The 10510-nt window shown below is 41.3% G+C and overlaps 1 protein-coding gene across 1 annotated transcript in view; it reads right to left on the bottom strand.

Annotated features, from left to right (window-relative positions):
- Nucleotides 1–448: 448 nt before the first annotated feature.
- Nucleotides 449–10510, bottom strand: part of LOC121005192 (oocyte zinc finger protein XlCOF7.1-like) — a 75770-nt gene continuing 65708 nt past the window's right edge. Inside the window, exons 6-7 of the mRNA XM_040437779.1 lie at nucleotides 8964–9075; nucleotides 449–1816 (exon numbers count right to left, since the gene is read on the bottom strand). Coding sequence (XP_040293713.1) covers nucleotides 1098–1816; nucleotides 8964–9075 — 831 coding nt within the window. The 3' untranslated portion in view covers nucleotides 449–1097. The remainder of the gene's footprint in view (nucleotides 1817–8963; nucleotides 9076–10510) is intronic.

Genomic DNA, 10510 nt, shown 5'->3' with positions numbered 1-10510 from the left:
TTACCCTAATAATGTGTAGAAACTTCCTGTTCAGTACAGGTCAGTAGTCATCTTGTTATCAACACAGGGAGGATTACAATGACAGATAAGCCTTGTATAGATAACACAGAATTCACCATTCACAGGTGAAAAAATTAATAAATCACCTACTACCCTTTTACAATGACCTCTGCAGAGGTGGCTAGAAAACACACCAACAGAAGTCAGTTAGGTCCCCTTGAGTTTATTGTGTCTATGTACTATGAGGCTGCTGTAAAATATATATCTAAAAACAGGAAGACTTGACATATTAGATTTGGTGGCCAGTGAAAAAAATTTTGATTTTTTTTCTTAACTATAATAGCAGGGATTCTTTTTGGACATCTCACCAAAAGTTCAATTTTTTTTTTTACAAAAACTTGATTTAAATCATTTATGATTACATATGTTGCATAAACAAGTATTATTGAATACAACCTCTATCCAAAATTTGTTTACCCAACTCAAAAGGTATAGTTTTACTTGCAGTGTCACAACAAGACCAAACACAAACAATGTTGAAATATATAAATTAAAAGGATATTATACCAAGAGCATTTCATGTCTTAAAATATGATTAAGGCCTATAGACACAGCAGAGAGTATGCATGGAGCTTGTATATCCTTGCAGTTCCATACCATACTGCTGTAGTGCCGCTGTATGACACCATATTATGGAGATAATCTCTCTGGGAACCAATGCTTCTAGGATGAATAAGACTATATATAATACAGTATCTGAATTAGCGTGCCACAATTTTTCTTTCTGTAGAATTTTGTATGAAATTGGAGGCACAGTAACACTTCATATACCTTCCTGGTTGCCATATTATAACTCCAAGCTTGTATGAATATGGCTGTACACTTGAGGCCTATAATAAAACCCTAGGCAGACAGAACAAAGGACTGAATAGCTTACAACTCACACAAGGTTCTGATTCATTGAGTCGGTCTTTGTAAGTCTGAGTCTGTATCCAGCATGGACAAATAATTTAGATCTAGTGATTTGTGAGTTGTTTTCCTGATATTTACAAAAAATAAAAATGTTAAAACTATAAAAAGTCCTAATAAATGTCCTGTTAATGTTTGTGAATCATTTCATGCCGCACAAGATGTGGCTTCTGTGTAAAGCATTTCCCACACTCAGAGCATGAAAATGGCCTTTCCCCTGTGTGGATTCTCTGGTGTTTAATAAAATCAGATTTCTGTGAAAAACATTTCCCACATTCAGAGCAGGAAAATGGCCTCTCTCCAGTATGGATTCTCTTGTGCTTAACAAGAGACAATTTATGCACAAAGCTTTTTGGACACTCAGAACATCGAAATTGTGGGTCATCAGTGTGAACTCTCTGATGGTCCAGAAGGCTTGATTTCCAGGTAAAACATTTCCCACACTCAGCACATCTAAATGGCTTCTCTCCTGTATGAATTCTCCAATGTTGAAGAAGATTAGCTTTCGACGTAAAACATTTCCCGCACTCTGAACATGAAAATGGCTTCTCCCCTACGAGAATTCTCTGCTGTGCTATAAGGTTTGTCTTTTTTCTACAGTCATAACACGGATAAATTTTGCTTTCTGTATGATCTGCACTTTGTGTATCAATAGGCAACGTATCAAGAGACTGTTCTTCGTGATTAGAGGAATCACAAAATAGACATGTGCTATGGACAACTGGGGGTAGATTTGGGGTAGTGGAGCTTTCTCCTGGTGGAACTTGAGAAGAGATATTAACTTCTGTTTCACAATCCGAAGAAAAATTTAAATGTCCATTTACTATATTTCTTCTGCTCTGTTTACCTAATGGATATTTAAAACAGAAATACAAAATTCATTATTCTTACTGCTCATAACCTATAGTAGTCTAGTATACAGAAAAGGATTACTCCTAGATATTATCACTTCTAACTAAAGGGAGCTGCCTCAAACATAACCCATGGAAAACAAAATAAAAGTATATAAAATGTATAAAACAATATTGGATATAGCTAAATTGGCCACCACTATCTTTCCAAGGAATCGCCCATACGTGACCGCCTCTTCATTCAAACAGGGAAACATAGGCTCCTGTTCTCATGATCTACATGTGGCCCAATGGCTGAACCCCTGCGGCTCTGACACATTCTCTATTCTGTGGATAGGAGATAGATGTTCATCATGGAATAATTCCTTTACAGACACAGCAAGTTTTGGCATTATAGGGGTTTTGGGGTATTTCTTCAGGATATGTAATCAGTTGGGTCTAATACCCCACAGCCCTGCCGATCAGCTGATCTTGCTACTGCAGATCAGCTGATCAGCAGGGCTGTGGGGTATTAGACCCCACTGATTACATATCCCGAAGAAATATGTAATCAGTGGGGTCTAATACCCCACAGCCCTGCTGATCAGCTGATCTGCAGTAGCAAGATCAGCTGATCGGCAGGGCTGTGGGGTATTAGACCCAACTGATTACATATCCTGAAGAAATACCCAAAAACCCCTATAATGCCAAAACTTGCTGTGTCTGTAAAGGGATTAGGGGCCTGAAGTACACAGCTCTGTCACAGTGTATGGAGCTGGTTACTGCAATGTTGTTCCCACTAAGTGAATGGGAGCTGTGCTTTAGTAACTATCTCTGTCCATGACAGAAATGGATGGAGACGCCAGAGATACTGCAGTACTGCTGATTGGTGAACTTCAGGGTGCTTGACCCCTGATAATCAGATATAGATAGCCTATCCTGAGGACAGGCCACCAATATTAAAGTATTGGAAAACCCCTTTAAGGTCGCAGATCATTTTTCAAATCTGACATGTCTCACTACATAGTAATATCTTCGAATTTTTTTTTACTTCTGCAAGCGGCTGTTTTTCTAATGACACTTTTGGGTGTATTTGAGGCACAGATTTTGTTGCAAAGATGTTTTGTGGCAAAATCTGTGCCTTTTCCATATGTACGCACTTAACACTCTTTTCTTGAGTTCTAAGAAAAGAGGGCGTGGCATAGGCGGGAACGAGAGAGGGCCAGCAGACCCGTCTCATTCATCCTTTTCTACGCCTGTTTTTGACGTAGAAAATGACTTAAATCTGTAGATTTAATATTGTTGAACCGCCATCGGATCATGCACCTAAGTTATCTATCTAAATCACTGGTCTTAGTAAATGTCCCACATTGTACTTTATGTTAGTGGTAAATTTTGGCCAATATATTTTGTTTTCGTTTATAAAATATATACACATATATATACACATACATATATACATACAGTGGGATGCGAAAGTTTAGGCAACCTTGTTAATCGTCATGATTTTCCTGTATAAATCGTTGGTTGTTACAATAAAAAATGTCAGTTAAATATATCACATAGGAGACGCACACAGTGATATTTGAGAAGTGAAATGAAGTTTATTGGATTTACAGAAAGTGTGCTATAATTGTTTAAACAAAATTAGACAGGAGCATAAATTTGGGCACTGTTGTCATTTTATTGATTCCAAAACCTTTAGAACTAATTATTGGAACTCAAATTGGCTTGGTAAGCTCAGTGACCCCTGACCTACATACATAGGTGAATCCAATTATGAGAAAGAGTATTTAAGGGGGTTAATTGTAAGTTTCCCTCCTCTTTTAATTTTCTCTGAAGAGTAGCAACATGGGGGTCTCAAAACAACTCTCAAATGACCTGAAGACAAAGATTGTTCACCATCATGGTTTAGGGGAAGGATACAGAAAGCTGTCTCAGAGATTTCAGCTGTCTGTTTCCACAGTTAGGAACATATTGAGGAAATGGAAGACCACAGGCTCAGTTCAAGTTAAGGCTCGAAGTGGCAGACCAAGAAAAATCTCGGATAGACAGAAGCGACGAATGGTGAGAACAGTCAGAGTCAACCCACAGACCGGCACCAAAGACCTACATCATCTTGCTGCAGATGGAGTCACTGTGCATCGTTCAACCATTCGGCGCACTTTACACAAGGAGATGCTGTATGCGAGAGTGATGCAGAGGAAGCATTTTCTCTGCCCACAGAACAAAAAGTGCTGCTTGAGGTGGGCTAAAGCACATTTGGACAAGCCAGCTTCATTTTGGAATAAAGTGCTGTGGACTGATGAAACTAAAATTGAGTTATTTGACCATAACAAGGGGCGTTATGCATGGAGGAAAAGAACACAGCATTCCAAGAAAAACACCTGCTACCTACAGTAAAATATGGTGGTGGTTCCATCATGCTGTGGGGCTGTGTGGCCAGTGCAGGGACTGGGAATCTTGTCAAAGTTGAGGGACGCATGGATTCCACTCAGTATCAGCAGATTCTGGAGACAAATGTCCAGGAATCAGTGACAAAGCTGAAGCTGCGCCGGGGCTGGATCTTTCAACAAGACAACGACCCTAAACACTGCTCAAAATCCACTAAGGCATTTATGCAGAGGAACAAGTACAACGTTCTGCAATGGCCATCTCAGTCCCCATACCTGAATATAATTGAAAATCTGTGGTGTGACTTAAAGACAGCTGTCCATGCTCGGAAGCCATCAAACCTGAATGAACTAAAGATGTTTTGTAAAGAGGAATGGTCCAAAATACCTTCAACCAGAATCCAGACTCTCATTGGAATCTACAGGAAGCGTTTAGAGGCTGTAATTTCTGCAAAAGGAGGATCTACTAAATATTGATTTCATTTCTTTTTTGTGGTGCCCAAATTTATGCACATGCCTAATTTTGTTTAAACAATTATAGCACACTTTCTGTAAATCCAATAAACTTCATTTCACTTCTCAAATATCACTGTGTGTGTCTCCTATATGATATATTTAACTGACATTTTTTATCGTAACAACCAATTCTAACATTTTGGACTCTATACACCACCACAATGGATTTGAAATAAAACGAACAAGATGTGCTTTAACTGCAGACTGTCAGCTTTAATTTGAGGGTATTTACATCCAAATCAGGTGAACGGTGTAGGAATTACAACAGTTTGCATATGTGCCTCCCACTTGTTAAGGAACCAAAAGTAATGGGACAGAATAATAATCATAAATCAAACGTTCACTTTTTAATACTTGGTTGCAAATCCTTTGCAGTCAATTACAGCCTGAAGTCTGGAACGCATAGACATCACCAGACGCTGGGTTTCATCCCTGGTGATGCTCTGCCAGGCCTGTACTTCAACTGTCTTCAGTTCCTGCTTGTTCTTGGGGCATTTTCCCTTCAGTTTTGTCTTCAGCAAGTGAAATGCATGCTCAATCGGATTCAGGTCCGGTGATTGACTTGGCCATTGCATAACATTCCACTTCTTTCCCTTAAAAAACCCTTTGGTTGCTTTTGCAGTATGCTTTGGGTCATTGTCTATCTGCACTGTGAAGCGCCGTCCAATGAGTTCTGAAGCATTTGGCTAAATATGAGCAGATAATATTGCCCAAAACACTTCAGAATTCATCCTGCTGCTTTTGTCAGCAGTCACATCATCAATAAATGCAAGAAAACCAGTTCCATTGGCAGCCATACATGCCCACGCCATGACACTACCACCACCATGCTTCACTGATGAGGTGGTATGCTTAGGATCATGAGCAGTTCCTTTCCTTCTCCATACTCTTCTCTTCCCATCACTCTGGTACAAGTTGATATTGGTCTCATCTGTCCATAGGATGTTGTTCCAGAACTGTGAAGGCTTTTTCAGATGTCGTTTGGCAAACTCTAATCTGGCCTTCCTGTTTTTGAGGCTCACCAATGGTTTACATCTTGTGGTGAACCCTCTGTATTCACTCTGGTACAGTCTACTCTTGATTGTTGACTTTGACACACATACACCTACCTCCTGGAGAGTGTTCTTGATCTGGCCAACTATTGTGAAGGGTGTTTTCTTCACCAGGGAAAGAATTCTTCGGTCATCCACCACAGTTGTTTTCCGTGGTCTTCCGGGTCTTTTGGTGTTACTGAGCTCACCGATGCGTTCCTTCTTTTTAAGAATGTTCCAAACAGTTGTTTTGGCCAGGCCTAATGTTTTTGCTATCTCTCTGATGGGTTTGTTGTGTTTTTTCAGCCTAATGATGGCTTGCTTCACTGATACTGACAGCTCTTTGGATCTCATCTTAAGAGTTGACAGCAACAGATTCCAAATGCAAATAGCAGACTGGAAATTAACTCTGGACCTTTTATGTCCTCATTGTAATTGGGATAATGAGGGAAAAACACACCTGGCCATGGAACAGCTGAGAAGCCAATTGTCCCATTACTTTTGGTCCCTTCACTAGTGGGAGGCACATATGCAAACTGTTGTAATTCCTACACCGTTCACCTGATTTGAATGTAAATACCCTCAAATTAAAGCTGACAGTCTGTAGTTAAAGCACATCTTGTTTGTTTCATTTCAAATCCATTGTGGTGGTGTATAGAGCCAAAAATGTTAGAATTGGGTTGATGTCCCAATATTTATGGACCTGACTATATATATATATATATATATATATATATATATATATATATATATATATATACACACACATACATATACATACACACACACACACACACACAGTACAGACCAAAAGTTTGGACACACCTTCTAATTCAAAGAGTTTTCTTTATTTTCATGACTATGAAGGCATCAAAACTATGAATTAACACATGTGGAATTATATACATAACAAACAAGTGTGAAACAATTGAAAATATGTCATATTCTAGGTCCTTCAAAGTAGCCACCTTTTGCTTTGATTACTGCTTTGCACACTCTTGATGAGCTTCAAGAGGTAGTCCCCTGAAATGGTCTTCCAACAGTCTTGAAGGAGTTCCCAGAGATGCTTAGCACTTGTTGGCCCTTTTGCCTTCACTCTGCGGTCCAGCTCACCCCTAACCATCTCGATTGGGTTCAGGTCCGGTGACTGTGGAGGCCAGGTCATCTGGCGCAGCACCCCATCACTCTCCTTCATGGTCAAATAGCCCTTTCTTTCAAAGTTTTCCCAATTTTTCAGCTGACTGACTGACCTTCATTTCTTAAAGTAATGATGGCCACTAGTTTTTCTTTACTTAGAATTTGTATTATGGCAAGAAAAAAGCAGCTAACAGTCTATTCAGTAGGACTATCAGCTGTGTATCCACCTGACTTCTCCTCAACACAACTGATGGTCCCAACCCCATTTATAAGGCATGAAATCCCACTTATTAAACCTGACAGGGCACACCTGTGAAGTGAAAACCATTTCAGGGGACTACCTCTTGAAGCTCATCAAGAGAATGCCAAGAGTGTGCAAAGCAGTAATCAAAGCAAAAGGTGGCTACTTTGAAGAACCTAGAATATGACATTTTCAGTTGTTTCACACTTGGTTGTTATGTATATAATTCCACATGTGTTAATTAATTGTCATAGTCATGAAAATAAAGAAAACTCTTTGAATGAGAAGGTGTGTCCAAACTTTTGGTCTGTACTGATTAATATATATATTTACTTTGTGATTGCCTCTATACTGCATCTGCTAAGCTGCCTACCTCAGTGAATCCCCAATATATATATATATATATATATATATATATATATATATATATAGTGGGGATTCACTGAGGTAGGCAGCTTAGCAGATGCAGTATAGAGGCAATCACAAAGTGTAACGTAAATAGTTCAGTGTTTATTCACATAGAAGGCAAAACAAAATAACAGTTTGCAGTGTTGGTTTAAGTTCACACCATGGAAAGTCCACAGAACACAAACGTTCACCTTGTTAGCTGTTTTTCATCAGCCATCCACAGCAGGCTTTAGGGGCCCGTTTTCCAGCAATGCGGCTCTCAGCCCTTTAGCATGGCACACCTCATGCAGATCCCAAAACCACAAAGCCTCCACAGCTTCACTGTGAAATGGAGGATAATCCACACAGCTGAGACTGCTGGCTGGGTTTTTATATCCCTAATCAAAAACCGGCCTGGAACGTGGGGAGTAGTTGTGAAGATAACAGTCACAGAAGATGGACTAGATAGACATACAACAGCTGAACATATTGTATTATTATTGGGGCGTATTTGACTGAATAGTTTGCATAGCGACTGATGCCCGCGACGGGTTAAATGTATAATTGGATCCATCCACTGTGGTGTGCGAGCTGTGATCCCACCAACCTAGGGGGCGCTGCGACTTTCACTATGGTAGTGGAGGTAATGACCAGTATGCGATCTACTCAGTCTATTTGTGGAAGTGAAGTCTGATGTTCTCCTTTAATTATGCATTCTTGTTCATTTTCCCATCAGTTTGCCCTTATTTAAGATGGCGCTTGCTGTCAGCGGACACATGGGACTATGCGCATTGCGAGTAGGAAGACGCACAGGTTTTGGCGCGTCTGGCTGGTGCGCGCCGCATATGTGCCCGTTCTACAGCCCTTGGTGGAGTGTTCAGCCTGCGATATGCCCTTGTGAGTCTTTATAAATGTTGTGGCCAAGCGTTTTTAATATGAATAGCACTTAGCACTTTATGTTAGCACATGAAATATTGTACACATGTAATGATGCACAAGTATGTAACTATTATATGCAATCATGGACACTGATATACCACAGGATTTAATAAAGTTGTAATGGAGATCTGGCTGACATGTACTTAGCGTCTAATCTGAACAGGCTGCAAGACAACACTGGGATTGGAAATGACTCTAATACTTTTGACTCTTGTTTGATTTTGTTATCTTTATCTACTTTTAGGACTTGTGTCAAAATCTGATGTGGTTTTAGTTCAAATGTATACAGACATACAAATTTCACAAGGTTTCACAAACTTTCCTGATTAATGAGAGTAACAAAGAGTTAAAGGGAATCTGTCAGCAGGTTTGTACCTTTGAAACTGGCTGACCTGTTGCATATGCACTTGGCAGCTGAAGGCATCTGTGTTGGTCCCATGTTCAAATATGCCCGCATTGAGGCTGCAGTAGAGACCAAGCAAGTAGAAAAGCCCTTCAGCCTTCATTCAAAATTACTCACCTGGACAGATATAAGCATTAGTGTTCTCCTCCTTACACTGCTGATCACTCCTCATATAGGTTTCTTCTTCATCGTCTATTACTTCAATTTTAATATTAATCAAATCTTTCCCCTAAAAAGACAAATTGCCATTACAAAAATATAAATAACAGTTTTACCTCACTCCAAGCCTCTAAATGTGCATATTCACCCCCATTCGCACACAAACTGCTTCTGAAATATATTTGGATGACTTATGAGGCGCATGCTTAGAAGTCCTATCATTTATGTATGAGCAGCTTATACGTTTTCACAATGTATTTTTCTTCAGGTTTGCAGTGACACAACAGTGAATGGGGGTGAGTATGCACATTTAAAGGGGCCGTGCAGCAGTATAATATGTGATCACCTGAAACCATTTGTAATTATTCTAAGGCCCTTCTCCGTTCCATGCTGGACTGAACTAATAGGATATCGGGCTCTACGCATTTCAACACTTCTGGGGGTTAATGAAACTCCGATTCCAAGGTATCCAGCCAGTGGCGTATATAGAGAAGTAAGGACCCCATAGCAAGGATCAAACCAGCCCCCCCACATAGGACAGAAGGGTTTCTGCCTAAACCCCTTTTAAATGACCCTTGGGCCATCTTTTTCACTGCCTCATTTGCTAAAAGTGAAGAGTGAAGGCTGCTCACCTGCTGCCGTCCTTCACTCACTGCACCTGTGCCTAATACTAAAATGGACGGCGCGGGAATTTCAGGGCACGGAGGAGACCGAGGAAATCAATCACCTTTACAAGGGTGTGCCAAACGGTGAGAGGACGGAGCCTTTAGGTCTGGCATCCTCAAACTGCGGCCCTCCAGCTGTTGTAAAACTACAACTCCCACAATCCCCTGCTGAAGGCTGATACCTGTAGGCTGTTCGGGCATGCTGGGAGTTGTAGTTTTGCAACAGCTGGAGGGCCGCAGTTTGAGGATGCCTGCTTTAGGTGCTGCAGCAACGCCCCACTAGCACCTAGAGGCTCATTTGCATATTATTAAAGTCATTATTTAGCGCGACTGGCGGCAGGCAGGGAGATACAAGTCATACCGTTATGTTCTGCTGACATTAGCACATTTTTTTGATGACAGAAACCCTTTAATTAGAATAGCAGTATAAGTGGTAGGCAATTAAGAGTGCCGTATTTGTGTGAGGGGAGGCGGGGCGTTCACTATTTAAACCTGGCCCTCCTCCCCCCACTTGTCGGTTCGAACGATTTCGAATCGGCTTGTGGGTTGGTGCCAGAGAAGGGCGTGCGTCACTGGAGGATCGGGGGATCGGCTGCGTCGGGCTCGTCGCTACGGTGATTAGGTAGGCAGGGTGACTTGCACACCCGTCTCGCTATGTATAACATGTGGGGCTGCCGAGCGTGCCGCCGGTCCCCAGCTGCGCTGGAGACTGCCCGCACTCCTGATCGCTTCCGGCACCCCGAGACAGGCACCCCGATCCGCTCCAGGCCCTGCGCTAAGCACCCCCGCTCCCACATGCAGCGTCCCCCAGGCGGGCACCCCTCACCTGTGGCTCAGCAG

Source organism: Bufo bufo, chromosome 6, assembly GCF_905171765.1.
Source record: "Bufo bufo chromosome 6, aBufBuf1.1, whole genome shotgun sequence".
Taxonomy (NCBI): domain Eukaryota; kingdom Metazoa; phylum Chordata; class Amphibia; order Anura; family Bufonidae; genus Bufo; species Bufo bufo.
Note: the sequence above shows the minus strand (reverse complement) of the source record. Positions and strands in the feature narration are given on the sequence as shown.